This window comes from Zosterops lateralis (assembly GCF_965231275.1).
Source record: "Zosterops lateralis genome assembly, chromosome: 4".
Lineage (NCBI taxonomy): Eukaryota > Metazoa > Chordata > Aves > Passeriformes > Zosteropidae > Zosterops > Zosterops lateralis.
Window position 1 is genome coordinate 3,362,052 of NC_139765.1, and position 25,623 is coordinate 3,387,674.

General features: G+C 42.4%; 2 protein-coding genes and 1 long non-coding RNA gene across 3 annotated transcripts in view; 2 read left to right on the forward strand and 1 right to left on the reverse strand.

Moving 5' to 3' along the window:
• The first annotated feature begins 170 nt into the window (after positions 1–170).
• On the forward strand, positions 171–14,390 carry SAMM50 (SAMM50 sorting and assembly machinery component). The gene is made up of 15 exons (XM_083859187.1): positions 171–252; positions 2,125–2,235; positions 3,248–3,349; positions 3,854–3,941; positions 4,487–4,593; positions 6,094–6,224; positions 6,433–6,520; positions 6,881–7,009; positions 7,600–7,671; positions 8,730–8,816; positions 10,001–10,071; positions 10,475–10,542; positions 11,349–11,495; positions 12,599–12,740; positions 13,799–14,390. The coding sequence occupies exons 1-15, from the start codon at positions 232–234 to the stop codon at positions 13,842–13,844; spliced, it is 1,410 nt and encodes a 469-aa protein (XP_083715313.1). The 5' UTR covers positions 171–231; the 3' UTR covers positions 13,845–14,390.
• Positions 14,391–14,576: 186 nt separating this feature from the next.
• Positions 14,577–19,298, reverse strand: LOC310908316. The gene is made up of 3 exons (XR_014589830.1): positions 17,048–19,298; positions 16,100–17,005; positions 14,577–16,063 (listed from the first exon to the last, which is right to left on the reverse strand). It is a non-coding gene; the product is annotated as an uncharacterized lncRNA (long non-coding RNA).
• A 992-nt stretch (positions 19,299–20,290) lies between these two features.
• PARVB (parvin beta) overlaps positions 20,291–25,623 on the forward strand; it is a 48,179-nt gene continuing 42,846 nt past the window's right edge. The window contains exon 1 of the mRNA XM_083859114.1: positions 20,291–20,427. Coding sequence (XP_083715240.1) covers positions 20,313–20,427 — 115 coding nt within the window. The 5' untranslated portion in view covers positions 20,291–20,312. The remainder of the gene's footprint in view (positions 20,428–25,623) is intronic.

A 25,623-nucleotide genomic window follows, 5' to 3' on the forward strand; every position in this document is an offset into this window, starting at 1 on the left:
TTTGTGCGACTTCCCGAGATTTTTGCGAATTCCCGGGATTTTTGCTAATCCCCAGCTCTATGTGACCCCTGTCTGTGCTGACCCCCGGAAGCGCTCCTGTGGCCCCGCCCCTTCCCGCCGTCCCGACCAATGGGCGCCGGGGCGGGGCCGCCTGTCATGGCCGCGCCCGCGCTGCGGCCCTGAGCGCCCCGAGCCCGCCGGAGCCGCCGAGGCCCCGCCGCCGCCGCCGCCATGGGCACCGTGCACGCCCGGGTGAGCGCCGGGGCCCTGGGGATCCTCCGGGGCGGGACACGCCGGGAGTAGGACCCGGACACCCGCCCCGGGGCCGCCCGAAGGTCGCAAAACCCCGCGCTCCCCGCCGCGACCTTCGGGCCGTGTCCCGCCTCGGCCGCTTCTGGCACAGCCGGGCCGGGGCTGGGAGAAAAAAGAGTCAGAGCCTGTGCTCGTTCTCGGAGGCGCTTTGCCTTCCCAGCTCATTTCTGGGTGTTCTCGGGGTTTATGGTTTCTCTCATCTGAGATTCCAAGGCTGGTGTGGGTCCAGGGAGTGTTTTTCCCTCCTCGACCTGTGGAGGTTTTTGGGTCTGGCTCTGAACAAACCCCCCTGCACAGACCCCAGACCCTCTTTCTCGGGTCCCAGCCCTCTCTGCCCAGGTCTGTGACTTTCCAGGGTGCCCAGAGGGATGCCCTGGACTCCAGCAGGTGTTTTTATAGAATCGTGGAAGCTTGGAAGTGACCTTTGTGGTCATTGGTCACACGTGTCCCCCCTGCCATGGCCAGGGACACTTTCCACTGTCCCAGGTTGCTCAGAGCCCCATCCAAACTGGCCTGGGACATTTCCAGGGATGGGGCAGCCACAGCTGCTCTGGGAAACCCGTGCCAGGACCTCACCACCTTCAGAAAGGAGAAAAATTTCTTACTAAGCACAACATTTCGTCCTATAAAAACCTGGGTCTTTTTCAGGTCTTTCCTGAGGCTTTCCCAGGGTTGATCTCCCATGGGGAAGGGGTGGGCTGGCAAGAAGGAGACTGGGGAAATGAAAGCAGAATAAAAACGACCCAAACCAAACCCAAAACAAGTAGCTGAGAAAATACAGTGCAAAGAGAAGCAGCCCTGGTGAGAATTGGAGGAAAGATAATTTGTTTGGAGAGGGCTGAGAGCCTCACATGCCTGAAATCATCATTAATAGATGCACAAATCTCCACCAGTGCTTATAGAAAAAAACATAAAGGTCTAAATGTTCAGTTTTAAGGCTGAAGAACAACTGCAGCGAGCTACCTCCAGTTATGGCTCTGGAGTACATAAATATTGTGACTAATGTGATTTCTGTTTCAAGAAATTTTTTTGCTTCTATTCTCTGTTTTGTGCCCATCTGTGGTGTGAGCTGCTAGACAATGTTGTGTGGACACAGGGTGTTTCACACTTGCATGAAAATTATGACAGTGGGAAAAGCTTCTGTCTTCCTTTAACTGGATTTTGATATGCAACAGCAATTTTACTGTTCAGGAAAGCAGCTCTTCTGATAAATCTTATTTTAGGACTCTTTCAGGTATAATAAATAAGCCATGCTGTGTTTGGCTCTGATGGTCAGAGCCTGAGGTTCTCCAGCCTTATTTGAAAGTTTACTTCTAAAAGAAACAGTGAAATATAAAGGCAAATTAATAAATACATGCAAAGCAAACTAACATTCTGAGAACACCCTTTTTTTTATTTTATTCAACATTCAAACTCTTCTGCCTCTAAAAAACCTAAACCAGAGAAGTTACTGCCTGATTTTTTTTTTTTGTTGTTGTTGTTTTTTTATTTCTTTATTTTTTTAAGAAGGTGGAATTCATCTTTTTACACAGGAGGCTTGCCTTAAAAGTTAAAGCTATTTTTTGGAAGAATGCTGAGTATTTCTCAGTAATTATTTAATGTGGAAGCTATTTAGCTTTCATTAAAAATTTCAGCAAGCAGGTAGGTGTCAGCTGTTGTGGTAATTCCTTTCATTTTAGTTCTCTTTGTGCTATTTTTCCTTTAGGATTTGATGAGTGCACTGCTGAGAACCACGTGTGTGTCCTCATTTACAAAAGGCACAAATCACAAATTGTGCACCCTGTTAAATGCAGTTTTCTTTTCTTCTTTCAGAGTTTGGAGCCTCTTCCAATGGATGGGCCAGACTTTGGTGCCTTGGGAGAGGAAGCTGAGGTGGTTGAAGTTGAACCTGACACCAAGCAGGAAATCCTTGAAAACAAAGATGTGAGTGCCTGAGCAGTATCCTGAATTATTTTTTTTTTTCTTTTGTGGAGAGAAATAAATGCCTTGGAAGTTTTTTTTAATCAATAGTTGGTTGCTGTTATTTTGCTGTTTTGTTATACATGGATACATAAAGTCATATTTCTGATAGAGGTTGTATAATCTGCACAGTCTCTTTGACAAACTCTAGAATAGAATCTGAGAATTGTTCAGGTTGGAAAAAACCTCTGAGATCACAGAGTTTTAACTGTTGACCCAGCACTAAACCATGTCCCAAGTGCCACATCCACATGGTTTTTAATTCCCCCAGGGGTGGTCACTGCCCTGGGCAGGCTGTTCCAATCCTTGACAACTATTTGAAGCAGATTTTTTTTTGACATTTACCCCTAAAAGGTTGGGAAAAATGAGGGAAATGCAATATTTCCAGTCCATTTGTACTGGGTAGCGTGGAAGGTGCTGTGATTTTTTTACAGTAAAATTGTCTCAGGTAATTATGTATCAAGATGAAATTATAAAATCTCATCATGGGAGTGATTTTCAGCTGCATTTGAAGCTGCACTGCTTCTGTGGATGGTTTTAATAGAGTTTAAATATTTGTGGCTTGTACACTTGCTTGATTTTTCTTCTTTTAATTCTTTGCTTATGTGTAGCTGATAAAAGTAGCAAACAATTATGACCAACTACATAATTTTGTCTTATGTTAATATTTGTGTGATTTCTGCTGTTGCTTCTCTGTCCATAGAACATTTACAACTAAAACCTCAGCAGTCTGTTAGGCTTTTCTTCTGGTACAACCAGTGTTAACTTTGTGTTAGAGATCTCTTTCCACTCATTTTTGTGTTATGGGAACAACATCCCAGAATCTTAGATAACACTGATTTCTGATAAAGTAGGGAATTAGCCTTTAGGAATCATCAGGCTTTCTCACAGTGATTTTTGTGCCTTAGTGACCTTGATCCTGGTGGTTATTAGATGCAAATCCAGTACTTGTGTGTGAAGATTTGTTGTGTTTTAGGTGGTGGTTCAGCACGTACACTTTGATGGACTTGGGAGGACCAAAGATGACATCATCATGTATGAAATTGCTGATGTTTTCAAGGCAAAAAACCTCATTGATGTAAGTGTTGCAGTGATTGCAGTGAATAACAGGCCTGCTGTTTAATAATTAATATAATAATAATAATAATAATAATAATAATAATAATAATTTCCCCCCTCTTTTTTCTGCTTTGGGCTACTCCCTTCAGACATGGGGCAACTCCTAAATAAGTTATGACTACTAGAACCTATTTGAATAATTGTTTAACTATTAATTAGGAAGCAAACTAATGAAGGGTGTGAAGGTATTGAGCCAGATGCTCTGGGTTTAAATTATTTCTGCAGATGCAAGTGTTCAAGTGCTTGTGTTCTGTTTTGAAGGTGCACATTTGTGTCTTTACATACAAAATCTGTGAATATTTCACAACTTAGCTGCATGTTAACTGATTTACCCTTGTTATTTTTTTAACCTGAAAGATTCAGAGGAACTAGATAATCTTGAAAGCCCCTTCCAACCCAAATATCCTGTGATTCTATGACTGAGAATTTCTACTACTATTGTTTTGCTTTTCTTGTGCTGTAGGTGATGAAAAAATCACACGAAGCTCGTGAGAAGTTGCTTCGTCTCGGAATCTTTAGGCAGGTGGATGTCCTGATTGACACCTGTCATGGTGTGTATTAATCCTCATTAATCCTCATCTTTTTTTACTCATATATTCATGTCTATAGTATGTATTTCCATGTGTAATTCTTTGTGTGTGTAATTTAGTCTTGTATATCTTTATATAAATTTTAGATGAACATGTGGGTGTGCTGTGGATACAAATGTATTTACATCAGTTATCCCCCTGAAGGAAATACATTTGCATGTGTTTGCATATATGTGTATTTAAATATTACTTGTCCATGAGGGAATTTTCAGCACTTAAAATACTTACAGTGAGCTTTCTTTAATCCAAAGTTTCAAGGAACGTGTGAGGGAAAGCTTGAAAATATGTCCTGTACTTGTATTGCACATCACATTGACATGAAATGATTAAAGCCAGTTATCCTATGGTTGAATCAAATTCTACATCTAAACATCCTTTTCTCGAGCCATTTCACTTTGTAACATGGACTTCTATTATGCCTTAACTCAGTTTTCAAATAATTCAAGTAATCTTTCTGCAGTTTTAAAAATAATTCTTTAGAGGTAACACTTCATTTGTTTCTTTAGGAGATGATGCCCTTCCAAATGGTTTAGATGTGACCTTTGAGGTAACAGAATTGAGAAGGTTAACTGGGAGCTATAACACCATGGTTGGCAACAATGAGGGCAGCATGGTATGGATTGTTTCAAATTATTATTTTAAATTATTAGTAATGCCTTTTGATATTCCTCTTAACTTTAGTTTTAAACCTGGCAAGGAGTTTGAAGATCCAGCCTTACTAAGACTTTGTCAAGCCTTTTATTCAGCAAAAGCTTATCTTGAGCTGAGGGACAGTGCTGTAACTTCCAGCTCAGCATGTTAGTTTTTTAATTCTTGAAACTTCTTGAATTATTTCTGTATATTTAAGATGTTTCATATACTGGAGAGATTCTTAAGGAATTTGTTGCTATGAGATATACCTGAAGTATTTTTCTTCTCAGTCAAAAAGCTTTATATTTGACTTAGAAATTGTTCTTAATTTTTGTCGTTTATCCCAGTATCAGTTATTTTGGGCTGTAGAACACAAGGTTTTCATGAATTCTACAAGCTTTGAAACTTGTTTTTCTATGACTCAATTAAGGATACATCAGATGAAAATCTTGAGTGAACAATATTTACCAATTGCCACAGGAAGCACCAGCTGTGCCGCTGTTCTCTGAGCAGATTTGTGCTTCCAGGTGCTCATCCTGCACCCTTTTTTTGCCTTCTCACTTGCACAGGGCAGCTGTGCCTGGGGCTGGTGGATAAGCCAGATCAAGGGGACTCATCCTTTTCCTCTTAGGGGGTATTTTTAACCTGGATAAGTTCCCAGATGACTCAGGGGATGGTGTTTTGCCATGTGCAAGGAGAGTTGGAACTGGGTGAGTTGGGAGCTGCTTATGCAGGAACCAAGTCCAGCAGGGAATCCTGCCTGTTCCTTCCAGTGCTGCCCAGAGCTGACTGGAAACTGCTTGGATTTCTCTTTTTATGCTCAGCTTCCTCTTCCATTTGATTTTAATTTATCACTTGTGGATGCTCTAAAAGCATGAGTTGTATACACTGATATTGGCAACACAGATTATGTTTTCATAAGAGTTAAATAGATTTATTTATTCTAATTCCTAAAATTCAGCTGAAGTTTATACATCTAGTACTTTATACTAAAAGCCTTTTCTCTTTATGGCATAATAACCATCATTACAAAGCTCAGGTTGCTGGTTTGCTTCCAGACAAAGGCAGTCAGGATCTGGGAGTTTTTTTAGTATTCTTTTGCAATAGAACACACAACAACAGTGCAGCATTTTTCTCTACTTCTATTTTTAGTGAAGGAATATAAAACAATTAATAAAACCTTCCATTAAGTAAAAATTACATTTATTCTTTCCTGAGCAATGAACAGCAATAAAAGTTTGTTTTTTGATTGTAACTTGCACTGTTGGCTTTTGCTGCCAGTGCAGACAAACAACTAACTGAGAAAAAAACGACATTCAGTTACAAGTATTTTTAAATATCTGAATTTCTAATTCTCATGATTTCCTTGCCTTCAGCATATGATTAAGGTGCAAGACAGCAAACAATATAAAATGCTGTGATGTGGGGAGGTTTTTGTTTGTTTGTCAAGTGTTTTGGGGGTTTCTTTCTTTATTTTCTGTAGGTGCTTGGCCTCAAGTTCCCAAACCTCCTTGGACGTGCAGAAAAAGTGACCTTCCAGTTCTCCTATGGAACAAAGGAAACTTCATATGGCCTGTCCTTCTTCAAACCACGGCCTGGAATCTTTGAAAGAAAGTAGGGGATGAATTTTTCTCTACTTCTCTTTTTAGTGAAGGAATATAAAACAATTAATAAGATCTTCCATTAAGTCAAAATCACATTTATTCTTTCCTGAGTATCTGGAAATGATGTAGCAGAGCTGATTAGTTAATTTTTTGTGATTATTCAGAGCTGTACCTTGACTAGTTTCCCTTTCAAAGCTGCCAGTAATGTTGTGTTTCAGTTTTTCAGTTAATATATACAAAGTAACTGGACAGTTCCCTTGGAGCTCTCTGCGAGAAACAGACAGAGGAGTGTCACTGGAATTAAATGTGAGTGTAGCACGAGTGGAACACATGCTTCATTTACATTTCATATAAAAATGCCAATATGTTTTTCTTCTTTTTTTTTTTTTTTTTTTTTTTTTAATTATCATTTTAGAGAGGCAGCTGGCTGCCTAGCTTACTGTATCAGCCCAATTCAAGATATTTTCCATTTGGAATGGATTAATTAGTGTGCATCTAACTCTCTTGGCTGGAGCAGAATTAGCATAACTCAACTCTGAAATGGAAAAGGGTTTCTCTCTGTTTCAAGAAGTTTGGAAAGACAGCCATGGAGTCAAATATAAAAAAAAATATTTATTTTTATTTTGTAACAATTGTTTCCATGACTTTCTCAATTCTTTATTGTAGTTTCCCTTGTGGAAGACTGATCACACAGTGAAGTGGGAAGGTGTGTGGAGAGAGCTTGGCTGCCTTGCTAGAACAGCTTCCTTTTCTGTTCGAGAGGAAAGTGGACACTCTCTGAAATCTTCTCTCTCTGTAAGGCTTCTTCATGATAATATTTTAAATTCATCTCATACTTAGGAGTGATACCAAAGGACCTTTTTGTCTTTGGAGAGGGAATGTGTTTTCCTTCAGACATCTTTTGCTGTGTTTGGTCATTGCCATGGGATAATCCAGGAAGCCCAAAGGGAGAACAGGGAATCACAGTTGACTGTCAGGCTTTGGCTTGTTCTCCCTCTGTCTCACCTGCCCTCTCTTTTTGCAGAATTACTTTGTTTTGCAGCTGACAGGAAGAGTAAATTTCCTCATCCTAAGCCTTTTGTAAACATGCCAGTTTCTGCTCACTTGCAGCTTACCAACTGTAGGAAATAAACTCTTTGCAGATTGTTTCTGGTGCATGCCATGGGCAGAACATACAAATATATGCATTTCATGTGGCCTGTAAATGTCAAACAAAGCCAGTCTGTAGTGATATTCTTCCTAAATCCATGTAGCTACACTGATCTTAGCTGGAGCTGTGGTTGTCCTTCCACTTTTTGCACAGTTTTGGAAGGAAAATAATGGTCTCACCCTGAGGCATTCAGCAGAATTGAGAACTTAACCCAGTGTTTTTTTGTTCCTTTCAGCACGCCATGGTAATTGATTCCCGGAACTCCTCAATCCTGCCAAAACGAGGTGCTTTGCTGAAAATTAATCAGGTAGCTTTAAATCACTTGTGCTGTTATTATTGGGGTTTATTTCTGTGTTCCAATAAGTCTTAATTTATCTAATTGATGTTCATGTTAAAAATGTCTAAAGTTAGAAATTAATCTAAAGTTGACTAGGAAACAATGTGGGCTGGTAATTACATTTTTTGTTTTCTGAGTGTGCCTTTTAAAGTCATAAAACCTTTCTTTAGGGTAGAAGTTTTTCATTTGTATGCCATTAGTCAAAGAGCACAGCCTCTCCATCAGCATTAAATTATTTATTAGCTGAGAGACACTATCCCTGACAGTATTTGCACTTCACTTTCAATGGGTGTTATTTAGCCCTTATTTTTTAACACTGTCCTGCACAGATTGCCAGGCTGTAGTCCTGTTGCTACTTACAAAATTTCTGAGAGTTAGAAATGAAAGATTAGGTAAAAAATAACTCTGCAAAGCATATGCGTGTATCATTTTGGCACAGAAAGTGCTTTTCACTGTTGTTACAATCACAGCCTTTTTAAAAGCTGGCTTTTGTGCTGTATGGGTAATACTTCAGAAGCTTTAACTTCTTCAGTGCTTTAGGGGCAGATTTGAAATGCCACTGGAACTAAAAGTAAGCAGCAGTTGAAACTGTTGTGACTGAGAAAAGTGGTTGTAATTCAGGGTTTAGGTCCTGTGTCATTTGTTAGATCCTGCCTCTTAACACTGAGTTAGTTCAGTGAAAATGACAAATTGTGCCATGCTCTTCTTCACCACATGAAATCTTCTCAGATCTAGGGAGATACAGCCTTGATTTTTGATGCTGAAATTTCCAGCTCCATTCTGTCTTGCCTTCATTTACAAAATGGCTCAGAAAGCAATAGTTTGGTTTAATATTCAGAAAAGGAAAAAATGCTGCTCATTTTTCTGAGGTTCGTGCATGCCTCAGTCCAAAATGCAACTGCCTCACTATGTTTCTGTATTTCTTCTAAAGAAAAATATTACCTGTGCTGGTTGCAGACATGCTGGACTTTTAGAGGAAAGAAACATGTAATATCTGTTGCAACTTCCATAAATCTGTGTCTTTGCAGGAGCTGGCTGGCTACACAGGTGGAGATGTGAGCTTTCTGAAAGAGGATTTTGAATTTCAGTTGAATAAGCAACTTCTCTGGGATTCGGTAATTTTTTAAAAAGCTATTTTAGTAATTGATCTGAAGTTTTTCTGGGGCTATTAAACCTATTTCTTAGGATTATTTTTCACTATTGGTTAGGAAAAAAAGATTGTGAAAAATGGCTGGGATAGATAACTTAGTTTGTTTTCCAGAAAACAAAATCATCTTGAAGTTTATTTTAACTTTATGTTCCTGCTGTGCACAGTCACTTGAAAAGTGGGAATTTTGGAGAGAACTTGTTTCAGAGTTCATCATAAGAATGGTTTTCCTTCCAGAAGTGATGCTGGTCATGTCTGTTCTTTATGGTCTTCCTTAGGAGGGATTTTTCAAGAACCTTGAAAGTTTTTGAAGAACTTAAAAGTTTTGAAACCTTCATGAAGATTCTGTATAATCTTGTTTTAATTTTCTTTTTAATTGAAATGATGAATATATAATTATTCATCTTGGTGTCATAGCATGTAATTGTTTCTTGTGTGTAAGATTATTGGGAAAAAATGGGAAGACTGATTTCAGCAGCATTGATTTAGTATGAGGTGGAAATAGAGTTTTGAATTGAAATACTGAAGAACTGAAATAAGGATTTCAACATATCACAGGAATATTTCTAACTGCATTTAGAAAGAAGGTTTTTATCACATGGAGATAGTGCAGTAAATTCTTTTCGGAGCTGAAAGGGGAATTAAACTGCAACTTTATCAGGAAGATTTAAAAAGTTAGGGGTTACAATGATTTATATCCCAAAGGTATTGACAATAGATCTCACTGTCTGTCAGTAATATTTCTATCTGGCACACAGGCAGCAAGCAGATAATTATATCTGTTTATTTCAGTGATTTGAGTTGCAGTCTCCTGTGGATTTCAAATTGCCAGGAATAATTGATGGCAGCAGTGTTGTCTTAATTTGAGGCATGAAAATTCTCAAGAAGAGGTGCTGGATGAGGTTGAGTGCTCCCTTCACCTGTTGTGGAAGCAGCATTTGTTTCCAATGTGCTGCATTGACATTTTCAAGGCACAGCACTGCATAAAAGGAAGAGGGCAGCAGCCACCAAGAGTTTCCTGAAAATCCTGTTGCAAATCCAACATACAGGGTGTGATATCCACAGGGTGTGAGCAGTTGTAACTCTGGGAGATCGATGGGAGCTCTGCCTGAGGGATAAGTACTAATAAACAACTTGTTTTTCTCTCCAAAGGTTATTTCAACATCACTCTGGGGCGGGATGCTGGTACCTATTGGAGACAGGCCATCCAGTATAGCTGACAGGCAAGTTTTTAAAATGTTTGGGGCTTGTTTTTTTTTTTTTTTTTCCAGTCAACAGAGGTATTGTATATAGAAAACTGCACAAGAGAAAAATAGTAGTAGTTCTGAGGAGAATAAAATGTTAGCTATAAAATAGTTAGCTATAATTGCATGTTCATACTCAAGCCATTTTCATATTGGGCCAGTAAATATTTATAATTTGCTGTGTAGTAGCTCTGCTGCCCACATTTATGGTTGCAAAATGGTGTAAAATTCTGTAGCAGGCATAGGTTTATTCAGACACATACCTCTTCACTCTGTAGCCAATTTTGCCTTCTACTGCTGGTGTTTAAAGATCACATTACTAAACCTGTTAGAAAGTTACTTTTTAGTGAAGCATTGAATTAATTTTCTCTGTATTCACCAGATTTTACCTTGGTGGACCAACAAGTGTGCGTGGATTCAGTATGTACAGCATTGGACCCCAGAGTGAAGGTCTGACTCTTTTTAAATCCCCCTCCTCTGACAGAACTGTAAATATTAGTGTGTCACAGACAGCCCTTAAACTTTGTATAACCTGAAAATAATTTCACTCATTCGGTGCTTTGAGAAGTTTTATGGCTTTGATCTGTCGTTACAGAGTAGTTCACAATGGGATAAAGCCAGGTAGTTCTTAGTTAAGCTGTAATTAATTACTAACTTTGTAAACCATGCGTGTGTTCAGACTTGCACACTTCCAGTGTGTCATTTCAATTAGTAAGCAACCTTCAAGCTGGAAAAGTTCCCAAAACATGGTTATGGCAACAGTTTATTTGATACAGCCTGTGTTCACTTAGGGGAAAGACAATCTTCTCAACAGAGGTGTTTGGAGGGCAAGAAACTTCCTCTGCTCTATTCCTTACTCTGCTGTTATCAGGGGATTCAATATCCAGTCTCTTTTGAAATTAGTCGTTCAGTTGTATCAATTTCTCATTTTTAAAACCAAGGGAAGTATTGCAGAGGTGGTCAGGAGGTAATTCTGCTGAACTGCTGTGAGTAGGTGCATGCCTCAGGCTGTTCAGGTGAGGGAAGGAAGAAAAATCCACTTCCCTTGGACAGTTTATAGAAGTGCTAATTATTCAAACTTACAGTTTGGGGTGAGTTTGGAGAGAGTTGGAATCAAATGGGGAGAGTTGTAAAGGGTAGAAATGGAATATAAACTTACGGAATGTAAAACAACTTACAGATGTGTTTTTGTACCAAGTGATTCTTTTAAGATGTTGCACAGCAAATGCCTTTATTCCAAAATTTTGCCCAAGCAGGTGATTATTTGGGAGGAGAAGCCTACTGGGCTGGAGGGGTGCATCTCTACACCCCTCTGCCTTTCCGGCCTGGCCGCGGAGGGTTTGGAGATCTTTTCCGAACACATTTCTTCCTTAATGCTGGAAATCTCTGCAATCTCAACTATGGTAAGACTCAACAGGATGAAAAAAACCCCTCTTCTCTTCATATAAAAGTTAAAAGGAGAGTTGTTCTGTGTCTATTCACTCAGAAGCACTTTGTTTACTGCATGTATTTTGGTGCCTGTCAAAAACCTGCAGCTTTTAACTTAAATATAATTGATAGACTGCCAGTAGTTTATTTAGCTCTCTCCATAATTTCCAGCACAACTTGTAGGAAAAAGAGCCAGGAGTGTAATGGTAATGTCTGTGAATAGGTGATGTTTGCAGACCAGTGTGTAACTAACACTTCCTACCTTACACCATTCTGAAGGGACAATGAAAAATGATGGTTTAGTAGGGTTCTTTCTAGGGAGTGAACTAAATAAAAAGTGGTGGCATTAGATGAAGGTGTGGTGTTTGATGGGGCTCTTTCTCCACTTATCCCTAAATCTATTCAGGATACATTTCAGTGTATTAATGTATGACTTTTCAATGTGATTTTAGTCAGTTTTAGAATATAGTGATAGTTGATGTCTGCCTTACTTGATGTAAGAAAGGTGACATCCATACGGGAGGGAGATACTTCAATCAACTTAAAAATAATAAAAAACCCACTAAATCATAGAAAAGGATCCCAGAATGGTTTGGGTTGGAAAGGACCTTAAAGCTTGTTTTGTTCTTCCACCTGCCCTGGGCACGGACACCTTCCACTATTCCAGGTTGCTCCCAGCTACATCCAACCTGGCCTTGGACACTTCCAGGGATGGGGCAGCCACAGCTTCTCTGGGCAACCTGTGCCAGGGCCTCCCCACCCTCACAGGGAACAAGTTCTTCCTCATATCCAATCCAAACTTCCTCTGTGTCAGTGTGAAGCCATTGCCCCTTGTCCTGTCACTCCAGGCCCTTGTCAAGAGTTTCTCTCCACCTTTCCTGTAAGTTCCCTTCAGGAAATGGAGGGAAGGGAGCAGCAAAGCATTGAAGTCTTTAATACTCATTTCCTCCTTCTCACTAGTGGAGACACAGATATAGTGGGACACACAGCCAAGCCAACAATCCAGCTGAAATCCCAGTATGTTTGTTGCAGTCCTGCTCTCTTGCTTTGCTGCTCATGCCCTGGTGTTTTCCTGCAGGAGATGGTCCCATGGCACACCTGCAGAGGTTGGCCGAGTGCATCCGCTGGTCCTACGGCGCCGGGATCGTGCTGCGCCTGGGGAACATCGCCAGGCTGGAGCTCAACTACTGCTTCCCCATGGGAGTACAGCCTGGAGACAGGTTGGTTTGGCACACCAGCTTCTCTAGAGGTTTCTGCACTGCTGTTTGCTTTCTCAGAGAGAGTTCTGCCTTGTGGTTTTGGTTAGTCCACACCGACAGAGGCATCTCAGTGCTGCTTTCCCAGCCCTCTTTATTCACCTTGGTTTCATAGCTGGGTTAAAATTTTGCTTCCCAAGTGCCAGAGTGTAGCCCTGGTTCCATGCCTGAGGTGTTCTGGTTTTCTGAAATTTTTTTCCCCAGAGAATTTTCTGTAAACAAGAGAAGTGTTTTTTGTAAACTATATCGATGTTTTTCATTCCTTTTCCTAGAAGGGACTTCTTCTTGATGTCCCTCTGTTCTGACCAATGTGATTGAAAAAGTTTGTCTTTGTTTCACCAATCAAATTGGTCTGTGTAGAACAGTATAAAAGAAAGACACATTCCAGAAATAAAAAAGTAATTTTCAGCCTTCTGAAGCTCAGAGTCTGTGTCACTGTGGTATAAAACAGCATCACCAGAGTTCATTTATGTTGAGAGCAGCTGTTGAAATGTGCAAATAGCTTCATTTCTTATAGAGAAGTGATCACTAAAACAGCTTGTGGGGTTTTCTTAAGCTTTCTAAACCCAAATGATTGGATAAATACCTCATCTGATGTCTTTGATAAATACCTAGTTTAACGTCTTTGCTTAAAAATGGAAACAAGTTTGTAGAAAAAGAGGAAAGAAGAGCAAATTCATTTGTTAGCAACCGATTATCCTGCATCAAGCAAATATTATAATATGCAATATAAAAACTTCAGGAGGCCTGTTCTTGTATGTGAGTATTGTCTGTGTGGTACTCAGTCTTTCATACATGAACAGGATTATGTTTCTATGGGCAATGTGAATGTATAATAGCAATTTCAAAATTACACCCTTTATTTGGAAATGTAAATGTTCCATATCGATGACAGATTGTCAAAGCATTTATTTTAAAAAGCCTTTGTCAGCTAAAACCTTGGGAATTGGGAGATAAGGAGAATTGATTTTCGTTTCATCAGTTTATGTCACTTACACTGTTTATTATTTGTTTCTTTCCAGGGTATGTGATGGTGTTCAGTTTGGAGCAGGAATAAGATTTCTATAATACAGAAATATTTTACATCACTAAATGAAATTGTCCTCTGGAGATGAAATCAAGACTAGAACATACTTCAAAATGGTCTTTGTTCCCTGAAATGCAGATACACAGCTGAGTGATTCACCTCTTGGACTCCACAAGAAATTACATTAAATAATTATGCTCTAAAGGCTCATTGTAGCTCTGATTCTTATCAAAGATGGGAGAGTGCTTGTGGGAGTCCATCTTACAGCTTTTAGTTGTTGGTTTTTACTTGAAGTATTAGAGCTGTGTCAGATATTGGCTCTTGGATATGGTTCATATCATTAAGAGTTTTATTGGTCTGCACAGCCTTCCCTCTTCCAACCACAAGTCCTTGAAAAAGCTGTTACATGTCAAAAATGATACCATTTTAATGGTTCTAAATGAATCAAAATGTTCTGATTTGAATATATTTCACTATTGTAAATCACCTCTGTTTAAATGCCTCCTACAATCTGAATTGTAATTTGCATACTGTAAAAATTAATCTGTCTAGCATAGTAAATACTAAAATTATAATTTTGAAAGGTTCAGGGCTCTGAACTTTGAGTGTTTTAATGCTCTCAGCAAAGCTGTTGATTTATGTCTTGCAAAAGGAGTTGCAAAAAGTGACTCCAGACATAGGAACGTGTGGAACTACCTGGTTTCTCTTTGTGTCTCTCTCCTGACTTGTTGAGATGCTGATTTTACTTCAAAGTCACTTGGGGTATATTCCAGTTTATAAGGATGGACTTATTCATTACTTTGGTCCTCACATCTTTGGAGATATTTGCATACTGATTATTTTTATATATATCAACCCTGTGTGGTCATGCTGAGAGAATCTGAACTTGGAGCACACTTCCCCTTGTATCTACATTCATATTTTTTTGTTATTAAGTGTTGGCAGGTTTAAAATCACAATGCAAAGAATATTCTGGGGGAGCAGAACAGAAATACATGAGCTGTTAAACTCCTGATTTTTCCTGCTCATCTAAAGACAGCTTTGGACATGCTGGTGCTCTAGTTGACTTTGTGGAATATGTCAGGAAAAAAAAAGCTATGAAAGCCCATTCCCAATCAAGCCAGCACTCAGGCTCCACTCTTTTTAAAGAGAACAGTTTTATACATTGCTTTAGCATTGGTATGTATTGCTCTTGGTGTAATACAGTAACTTAAGTCTGGTTTAGTTGGTAATTCTCTAAAACATGAAGGCTAAAAACTGGACTGCCTGGATTTGCAGAGCTCTGCTTGATTAAACATCCTTCCCTCATAAAGTAGCAGCAGTATGTTCAAAATAGTGTGAGTGACAGAAATCAGCTGTTTCAAATAGCAAAGTTTGATATAGAAAACCCTTTTTTGGTGTGTTTATCTTACAGATACTGTAACAAGTACATATTTAACCCAGCGTTTTTGACAGTTCTTTTGTTGTTAGGAGATAAAATATGAAACTATGTCAAGAATGTCAACAAATGTTATTAGGTTTTTTTCCAGCACTATCAACATTTTGACATACAAAAATATTTTTATATGTGAATGTTTAGATACTAAAATACTGTCAGGGTTTTCTCCTAGGAGTAGTTCAAAGTTAGCTGTATTCTGCTGCCTTAAGAGTTCTATTTGGTGCACACTGCTTTACTCAAGGCTGCTCTAGTGCCATACTTTGACACAAGAGCCCCAAAGTCCGTGTGCACACCCCACAGCAGCCAGGCAACAATTCAGCTTTGACAGAACTCTGCGAGAATCAAGGGAGGAATGGAAGAAACTGCCGAAGTCTGAAGAGACCTTTTGAGCACATCTTCTGACAGATCTCCCTGTGCCACTCTCCAGAGGATTCTCCAGTCAGATAAAGAGAGCAAAATCATGTTCCATGATTTTGGGTCACTGTTTTCCTATTGGCATTGCATTAGGTTGAAAAGTAACATTTTCTTACAGCATACCACAAGTGCACAAAAGCCATCCAATGCAGAAAGTATGTCTGAATTCCATCTGGATTATGTGGTTGCTTCTATGGAATATTATTGGTATGATTAATATGTTTCCATTTAAGTTTTGCTGCAGAGGCCCAGATACTTAAAGTGGATAAGGTAGGAATCAGAATTCCAGTGGAAGCTGCCGTAGTGCTCAGTGGGAGAACAGCTTTGGGCAGATCTGAATCCCTGTTCTTGGTGCTTGTGTTTCTGGCCTGAGTTGAAAGGATAAAAGGAGTAAGCCTGCAGTCAGAACTGAAAGGATAAAAGGAATAAGCCTGCAGTCAGAACTGTCATTCAGAAGCTTGGTGTTTGTTTAAATGGACAGTTTTGGATATCAGTTTACCTGTGGAGTAGTGAAGATGCTCTTTCTTTTCGGGCATGTCACTGTTAGGGACAACAGGGTGGCAGGGAGTGTCCCCACACAGCACACCTGGGATGTGTTTGTGGCTTCCTGATTTCACCTGAGCAGTGCTGAGGCTGCAGGTCCCACCAGGCTCACAGAGTCCCTTCACCTGTGGTCTTAAATCACTGCTTGCAGCCCTTTCTGGGGGCTGAGAGAGGCCTGGGGAGGAGAGAATTCCTTTGGGACCAGGTTTGAAAGGTCCCAGTGATGTGTCAGGGCACCCACGAGCCTGTGAGAAGGTGGCAGGAACATGTCAGAAATATGGCAAATATTTCCATCACCACTTCTAAGGCTGTGAGTGGTTTCCAGCTGTTCTGCTGATATAAAAAAGTTGAAATTGCTCTTTATATTTGGAAGATCTAGTGTTTTCTGGTGCTGTTAATGAGTAAGTTTCTAGGGGGCTTGGGTGAAAGTGGGAAACTCTGAGGTTGTGAGAATGTAAGGGGCAGGCTTGCTGCCATATGAAGGCCATAATTATTGATTTGAAAACAAGCTTTAGAAATAAATAAATTTATTTGACCTCAATAATACAGAAGTGTGCTTCAACCTTAGCACCTTTGCTGTCACTCTGCCTTTTTTCACACAGCTCTTGCTGCCAGTCTTTGCAGAGGTGTAGCAACTAAGGTTTAGTACTTCCTACCTTTGCAAAATACCTGCTGGGTTTTTTTCAGGCATCTGTAGTTGTAGAAACAACTGTCCCTGTTGTGCCCCTTGAGGGAAGTGTTCCAAGTCTTTCCCATGTGTGATCAAACATGGAAAAATGAAGGGAAGTCAGGTTGGCTCTCCCTTCTCTGGGCTGGGTGAGCATTCACACGAAAAAACATGAATTTTACTGTGGTGGGTGAGCACTCACATAAAAAACCCATGAATTTTTATTGTGGTGTAGTGGGGAAAGAAAACACCATGAGTCCTTTGGGGAACTATTAAGGAGTTGGGTCAGGTTATCTGGAAGATTATCCCAAACTTTGTATGGAAGAGTGTAAGAAAACAATCCCAAAATTAAAGAATTTGAGTGTCCAGTATAGTTTTTTCTGCTATTCTTGTTTTCAAGAGGGCTGGAGCCTGCAGCCACAGCTTCTGTAGGAATCCTTTCCAGGAAAAGTTTTGCAGAGCTTCTCAACCATGGCAAACTTGTTGAGATAGTGGGTGTGTGTTTTGTGAGAGCAGTGCTAAATGGCTGTTAGCAACTGCAGTGCTGCTGGATGATTTTACTACAATTGGGATGAGACTTTGTGTTGAGTGTATCCTGTGCTTTCTTCTTTTGTTAGGCAAAAATGGCAACCCAGAGCCAACGTCTGCATGGAATAAATGGACTTTGTACAAGCTTTTCAGTTAAATAGAATACATAATAGAAGGCACTCTGAAGCAAATCAGTGGCATCAGTTAGGTGGTATATTCCTACCTCAGTATTTAATAAATAACATTATGAACCTTGCCACCCTCCCCAAAAAAACAGCCCCAAACAACAACCCAAACCCAAATACCAGCAGCCACACCCTCAACACATTTTCATTTATCCGGCAGACCAGGAACAAAAATCACCTGTGTTTTGTTTCTTAAAGTTTCTATCCAAAGCTAATACAGGTGGTAGAACAGAACAAGACTGCAATCAATGGTTTGCTGGTTTAAGAAGTGGATGGGTTTGCCTTGCTTCAATATCTGACCAAGAGAGACCATATATTCAATGTCAATGTTATTTTGTGATACATCTAATTTCAGTAACCTCAGGTAGTCTGAAATTTTGAAAGCAGTATAAAGTGCTATGAGGTTTAAAAAAAAGGAAGCAACACCTCTGTCAAAAAGGTGAGCAAAATTAAAGTGAGAAAATGTGGATTCAGACCTAAATGTTCAGCTAAATAATAAAGTAGCAGTTCAGCGCTGAAAATAAAAACAGATTTTAAACAAGGCTTAGTATTTTCAGTGTAATTCTCTAAAGCAACATGTCTGTGCTCTGGCACAGAGTACACACTCATTATTGGAATATTGAATATATTCTCACAGAAATACATACGAACCTCATACCTAATGAGAGGAAGAAGGTACCAGAGCGAATTTTCTGGCTGCAGGGGGCTGTTATCATTCATTTTGGAGGGTTTAAACCATGTAGCTGGGCTTGCTCTGAGCTGCAGGCCACTGACCTGCTGCAGCAGCAGCTGTGTCCCTGTTAGTGGCCATTAGCCAGATAAATCCCTGCACACTGAAACTGATCAAAGCAGCTCTTCATTTCCTGTTTAGGAGAGTCCTGTTTGTTTGATGAGTCTTAAAAAGGCTCCAGGTTTTGTTTTGGTGTTTCTGAAGTGTAATTTGACTTTCTGTTGCCATGGGCTCTCTCTTGTCTCAAACAACCCTGCATCCTTTTTCTTTGCAAGGCTGAATGTTTTTTCTACTTAGCTACACATTGAAGCATTTTATAAATAGGTAGGACATCAAAGTCAAAGGTGAATGGCTCTATCTGAGTGGCTTTATTTCAATTATTAAAAGACACTTTCTTTTAAGTGGCTACATCTTGAGTGCTGTACTGGAGTCAGTGAAGTTTTATTTACCATTTGTTCCATGTGTGTAAATTAACCAGTTTGTTTGATTTCTTGCTTGAAGTCTGTACTCACACATTTTCTAATTGCAATTTCATTTTAAAAAAATCTGATATGAGAACTGATCGATTTTCATGGGGCTTTTCCCCCCCCAGAGGTCGGGTAAAATGCTTTCTCCACTCTGCCTTAAAGCTAAATGTAATCTAAGACTTCAGTATGCATTTTATGAAATGAAAATATCCACTCTGCTCGTCCTGTTGCAGATCAACATTAATGTGTGGGTTTTGTATGAATTCAGGTTATTGATGAACTGAAAATGGAGTTTGCACTTGTAAAAGGTCTCATGTGGCTTATGCCAGGAGAATGCAGTTGATGTCCTTGCTAATTATTTAATTTTGCAAAGTGGTTTTGTAACTGGTAATGATCCCACCCCTGGTAAATCCTTGTTTGCAGTCTAAAAGCCTCTGCTACAGACAACACACCGTTGTTGCAGGAAATGAAATTCATTTGTTCTTCCAAAGAAGGAGTTTCAATAAAGTTCACAGAAATCTGCACTGCCATTTGAAAGAGTCTTTCCAGCCTGGTCATGTGTGGCCTCCACTTCCCTTCTGCTGGCACTTGCCCCTGGGTGACCTCCTGCTCAGTCACACTGCAAAGTGATTCTGGGTTGGGTTGAGTTTTTCTTTTAGTCACCAAAGTGACTGTAGGAAACCAGATGGAGGTGAGGCCAAGAGCAGGTCTGGGTGACAGAGGGGAGTGAAACTAACTCAGAAAATCATCCCTGCTGAATTCTGCTCTGGATGTGTCCTGCAGTGTTGCCTCTGTGTCAGGTCAAGCCTGCTGATCTGTCCCATATAAACTGGGTGTGCAGCTCCTGAGCCAAGCTGGGTTGGTTTGAATGCGGTCCTTTGTTGGGGCAAGGGCTGCTGGCAGGGACGCTGCTCTCAGGGGCACAGACAGAGCTTGGCTGTGAATTTGGGGACCCAGCAGTTCCATTAAAATCAGTGGGACCACTTCAGGGGCTAAAATAGCATCAGACCCTAATACTATAAACTCCTCAGGAACTTTATTTAATGTGTATTCCACAACCCCCTTATTTGGCTGCTGTGAGATGATAAGGAGTAGGTTCTCCCTGTGGGATCAAATAAGTATCTGATGGCAGCAGCAGCGAGGAATTGGGCAGACAGCACCGGGCTGAGCCTTTCTCCAACTGCTGCAAAACGTGGAATACATAAAACTATTCTTAAGAAAGAACACAATCTCAAGTTTCATCTTTGCTAACACACCACCCTGCTCCAGCTGTGGCAGGACCATAGGGAGGGTTGTTTTACCCCCTTTTCCCGGCACCAGGTGCCCGGGAGGAGGACACAGGTGATGCTCAGGATGGGATGATGGGATGGTCTCGGTGCCCGCCCCGGGGGGTGTCCGAGCCTCGTCCCGCCCCCGCCTCCCGCGGACTTCCCGGCCGTGGCAGGGCGCTGTGACTCCCGGTCTGCCCCCACTGCTGTGTGCTCGGCACGGTGATTCCCCCGCTGCCCGGGGCTGGGGCCGGCTCCTGGGGGTCTCCATGTCCGCCGCGCCGCTGCGCTCCCCCGCGCTGCGCCCGCACAGGATGAAGAAAGAGGAGTCGTTCCTGGGCAAGCTCGGCGGGACCCTGGCCAGGAAGAAGAAAGCCAAGGAGGGTGAGTTCGGCGGCGCGGAGGGAAGGGAGGAACGTGCTGGGAGGCAGCTCTGTTGTCCCGTCCTGCCCCATCCCGTTCCTCCCTGGGAGCGGCGGAGGAGCCCCCGAGCCGCGCTTTGTTCGGCGGCCGTGCCCGCCCTCCGGCCCCGAGAGCCACCACACGGCTGGGGATGGGCGTGGGGCAGTGATGGGGGAGGCTGGACCATGGGGAGCCCCTGGCAGGGATGGGGGAGACTGACCAGAATGGTGGGAGATGGATGGTAGTGATGGGGGAGACTGGAATGGGGGGAGATGGATGGCAGTGATGGGGAGAGGCTGGAAGGGTGGGAGATGGATGGTAGTGATGGGGAAGGCTGGACCATGGGGAGCGGCTGGCAGGGATGGGGGAGACTGACCGGAACGGTGGGAGGTGGATGGCAGGGATAGGGAGACTGGAATGGGGGGAGATGGATGGTAGTGATGGGGGGACTGGAACGGTGGGAGATGGATGGTAATGATGGGGAGACTGGAATGGGGGGAGATGGATGGCACTGATGGGGAGACTGGAAAGGTGGGATATGGATGGCAGTGATGGGGGGAGCCTGGCAAGGATGGGGGAGATTGAAGTGATGGCAGATGGGACATCAGCCCCTGTTGTATGTCCAGGAAGGTAAGCCCAGAACGTATTTTGTGCTATAAAATAAACTCCTGGTGACCTACGACAGTGTGGCTGTAGTTTCCTTGTGGTCTGAGAGTTGAGGAAGCCACAAGGGAATGGTTAAGTCTGCCTGTTTCATTCCAGGTCTACTTTGTCCCTAGGCTTTATACGAGTACTGTCCCCAGACACATCCATCCCACCCACCTGGCTCTGAAAGACTCTGTCCATGTGGGATGTCACATTGTCACACGGCAGGAGCCTTCCCTTCCCTGCAGAGAGCCTGGAGAAGCTCCCCAGCCCCATGGACCAGCACCACCCACTGGGGGGCTCAGCCCCTGCTACACACCCTGCCCGACCTGGGGCACATCTGTGCACATCTGGGAGGCATCCCTGGAGCTGCCAGCCCTAGCCAGGGGCTGTGCACAGATAACAGTGTTGTCAATGCTGTAGAAAGGGAGGTGTGTCTCCTTGCTAGACCTGATAAAGCTGCCCCAGCCCTACTGTGCTGAGTGCAGTGTCCTCTGGGTTTGGTGAGTGCTGTTCTCTCCAGCTGCCCCAGCTCACCAGGGCTGGTTTCTGTGGAGAAGTTGCCTCTGTGTTTTCCCCAGCAGGAAATCTGTGTCCTCGCTCTCTGGCTTAACACAATTGTGTTAAAACTGGCCTTGGTTTTGTCCTGCTGTCTAGGGTAGGGATGTAATTCAAGTGTCTGCTGTGTGTAGGGTGGGGATGTAATTCAAGTTTCAGCCTCCTTTCAGCTGCTGTTGAGCACATCTTGCCCACATTGAGTCTATGAATTACCAGCAGCGTTCAGAAGACGGCTCTTTAATATTTAAAACCACAACATTAGGCCTTGAAACCTGGTCTGAGGAAATTGTTTTCCTTTCCTTCTGCTGCCTGTTTTGGTGTGGCTTATTGGCGTTTCCTTTATTATCTATTTTTAATCACGTTTCCCTGACGTGGCTCTGCTGAGGAGCAGCAGTTGTGCCTTCCTGAGATGATCTCATTTGCTTCCGAAGGAAGATGATGGAAAAAAACCTCATTTCTGGCAGGGAGGCTGAGCACTCCTAAAAAAAATTGCATGTCAAAGATGGCTGCTGAGCCTGAAACAGGTTGGCTGCTTCCCTTCTTAGGCATTTCAGCATCACTGTGCCATGGTCTTGGTGTGACCACTTTGAGCAGTGCTGGGTTTGCTGAGTTTGCCTGTGGTTTCACCCACTTGTGTGGCCATGGAAGGGCCTCTTTTGGTGGCTGTGCCTGGTGTTTAGTGGGGAACCACATCAAACCTCATAGCCCCTGCTTCTCTTGCTGTGATGGGGAGGAAGCTGCAACACCAGGGGCAGCTTTTTCTGTGAGTATCCCTTCCAGTCTGAAAGGGTTCTGCCTGCAAGCCTGAGGAGCCACTGATGGGTGTGACATTCCCTGGTGCTGCAGGCAGCCCAGTGCCTTTGTTGTGAAGGGAAATGGCTTTTTTCTCTCTGTGTGGAGCAGCTCTCCAGTGGAGAACTGTCCCAGCCATGGCTGTGCAATGGGAGGGGGCCAAGAGTGACCAGCTGGGGGGTTTGCACCAGGGGGAGAGAGGCTGGAATGTGGCTTGTTGTAGAGCCTGGGCAGCCCCAGGAGCAAATTTCAGGGCTATAAACTGATTTTTTTTTTTTTTAATGTGAGTGTGGTGCAGAAGTAAAGTGGGAGGTCATTTGAGTGGTGTTCCTTGAATGAGCTGGTAGGAGCAGATGTGGTCAGTGTTTCCCCATGTGCTCAGCCCTTGGGAATTCCTGGCCTCCCTCCAGGTTTCTGTTGGGTTTGCCTCAGGGGACCAGCAGAGGTCAGAACGATCTTCCCAAAGTAAATCCCTCTGCACGGCAAATGGAATGCTGGGTGCTCATTTGCCACAGCCTGAAGTCATCCTTCCTTCCTCTGCCTCCATCAGCACCAAAAGCTGCAGCCTCAGGGCTCTTTTTTTACCTTCTGCTGGCTGTCACTGCCTTTGTATTGCAGCTGTCACTGTCCCAGCTGTGCTCATACAGTGACTTTTAACACAGTCTGTGTGAGGGCTAATATCCACTCCTATCCATCCTTTTCCTTTTTTGTGCACAACAGCTCAAAGCTCCCTGTAATGACACTGAGAAAGTTTTCATTTGTGGTTTTCGTTTCTTTAATCACATAAATAACCATGATGTGCAGCTGATAACCATGAACTTCTAAATTGAATTTTTTTTTTTTTTTTGCTAATTATTTCATTACTTGCTGCAATGTATTTTTAGAGAGGGTTTTTAGGCAGCCTCGACTTGAGAGAAAGTTGTGGGGAAGCCGTTTTTCCCTGGTTTCCTATGGAAGGCGGGTGAGTGATCTCACTGTCTGTTTGGCTCCTCCCTTCCTTTTCCTTCTCAGGAATATTTTTAACCCCTAGTTCGGGTAAAAATGCCCCAAAGGGAGAAAAGTCTTGCTGGTTAATAATGCCTGCAGGCTATGTCAAAATGGGTCACCAGTGAGTATAGGAACACTTTAGTGGAGCTCTGCAGCAGGAGGAGCAGCAGATGAGCTCAATCCTACCATGCTTGTATTAAAGAGCCCATTGGGGAGGGACTTGGCCAGAGAAAAGACAGGAAAGACCATGGGATAGCATGGAGGTAGGTGTCTGTTCCTAATCTTCCAATCAGTCATGATGCACATCCTTGGAAAAGTGGGATGTGTCAGTTCCAGTGCTCTGAGACCACTTTGCTTTTTGCTTCTCTCCCTGTCCCCCATTTAGGCCACGTGGAAATCTGCAAATATCTGAGTTTGCCTGGTGTTACTGTCCCATGGTTCTGTCTTGAGGTTTACATTAGATATGAGGGAGAAATTGTTCCCTGTGAGGGTGGGGAGGCCCTGGCACAGGTTGCCCAGAGAAGCTGTGGCTGCCCCATCCCTGGAAGTGTCCAAGGCCAGGTTGGATGGGGCTCTGAGCAACCTGGGACAGTGGAAGGTGGATTGGAATGAAAAGGCTTTAAGGTCCCTTGCAACCCAGACCATTCCATGATTCTGTGATTTTGGTCTTTCAAGATGTGCCATCTGTTCAAGGGCTCCAAAATCTGCTTTAAATACTTTACAAAACTGTTGGGGTGCTGGCAGGCCCCATAGATGATATGGTTTTAAAGACAGATGATTCCTTAATTTCTTTTCCAGTTTTGTAAAAGATACTCTTTCAGGTAGTGCTGCATTTCAACTTCATCTGCAAAAGGAAATTGAAAAAATCCTCCCTTTTCCTGTTTGTCAGAGTGATGTTGCTCTACTGAAATAAAGGAGGGGGTTTGCTGCAAGCTTCACTCTCAGCCTCCTTGCAAAAAGTTGGTTTTCTGTTCCTCATAACACACTGTGTGGAAGATCTGGGCAGCAGGTGTTTGGCTAAATGAGCTTTTTATTATTGTATCTATGTCTGTGTGTAGCCAATGAGAGGAATAAACCAGAATCAGTTGCTTAGGGCTGTGTCCCAGTGACATGATTGTGGGTGATGGGTACAGGGGTAAGAAAACTGTCCTGGAGAAAGTGCCACTTATTTGTGCCTGATGAAATCAATAGAGAGAGGGGAGTTAGAGAGAGGATAGCACTGCAGAGGGCAGGATTATTGCAACAGGAGCTGAGTAAGGGGAGAGTTTTGTGCCCATCAAGGGAGGCTGAAGTGCTGTTTTTGGGATCTGTCTTGATCTTACAGTGAGATGTCCTGATGGTGTCTCACCCCCTTCTTCATTTACTCTCCATACTCAGAATTTTTAGGCAGGTGGAAAGACAAATACAAAATGTGTGGAGTCTAATTCTATTCACACAAATACATTTGCTGCAGACTGAGAGGATGCTTGGCTGGAGAAATGTTTCTGTGCATTGTGGTGCGCTTGTGCTGCTGAAATACCCCCACAGAAGATGAGATGAGTGCTGGTTAAGTAGAATTACTTGTTCTTTAAGAAAGGAATTTGCAGTTCCTTTCTGCAGGAGTAGTAGTTACATTGAAGCTACATACTGTTCCAAATATGTGTGTGTATATATAGAAAGTCTGTGCAAACACACACAGAATCATATTTCAACCTCGATTTATTATCCTTTCTACCACTGATTTAAACAGCCCTAAATTTCCAGTTGGAACCTCTGTAACCTAATTGCTGTTTCTCCTGTAGGGCTCAGGCCTGGCCAGGACTGGTTGCAGTCTTGGTACAGCAGTGCTGCTTTGGATTCTGTGTTCTATTCTGGCAAAAGCTGTACTGGGAATATATTTTGTGTCAATGTCTCAACTGAAATGAACTTTATGTGAACAAGAATTTTGCTTTTAACAGTATCATAACCCCCACATTTTCCTCCTGTAGCTGCACTTAGGCCAGGGTGATTCACCCAGTGCAGCTTTAGGCACAGTCTCCTGGTGAGACCAGAGAGTTTGGAATTACAGCTCCAAGTTTTCTTCCAGACAGGATGCAGCAGGACACACAAAATAGCTCTGTAGCTCTTCAGTAGTGTTGAAGGAATGCCTCACCTTCCTTTAAGAAAAATGGGTGTTTAAAAGTCATTTTATTTCCGGAGTTGCAAGCTTTAAAGTAA

Coding starts and splice junctions, on each gene's coding strand:
- SAMM50 (XM_083859187.1), top strand. CDS start 232: ATGGGCACCGTGCACGCCCGG. Junction 3,350..3,853: donor AGGCAAAAAACCTCATTGAT/GTAAGTGTTGCA, acceptor CTTGTGCTGTAG/GTGATGAAAAAATCACACGA. Junction 3,942..4,486: donor CCTGATTGACACCTGTCATG/GTGTGTATTAAT, acceptor TTGTTTCTTTAG/GAGATGATGCCCTTCCAAAT.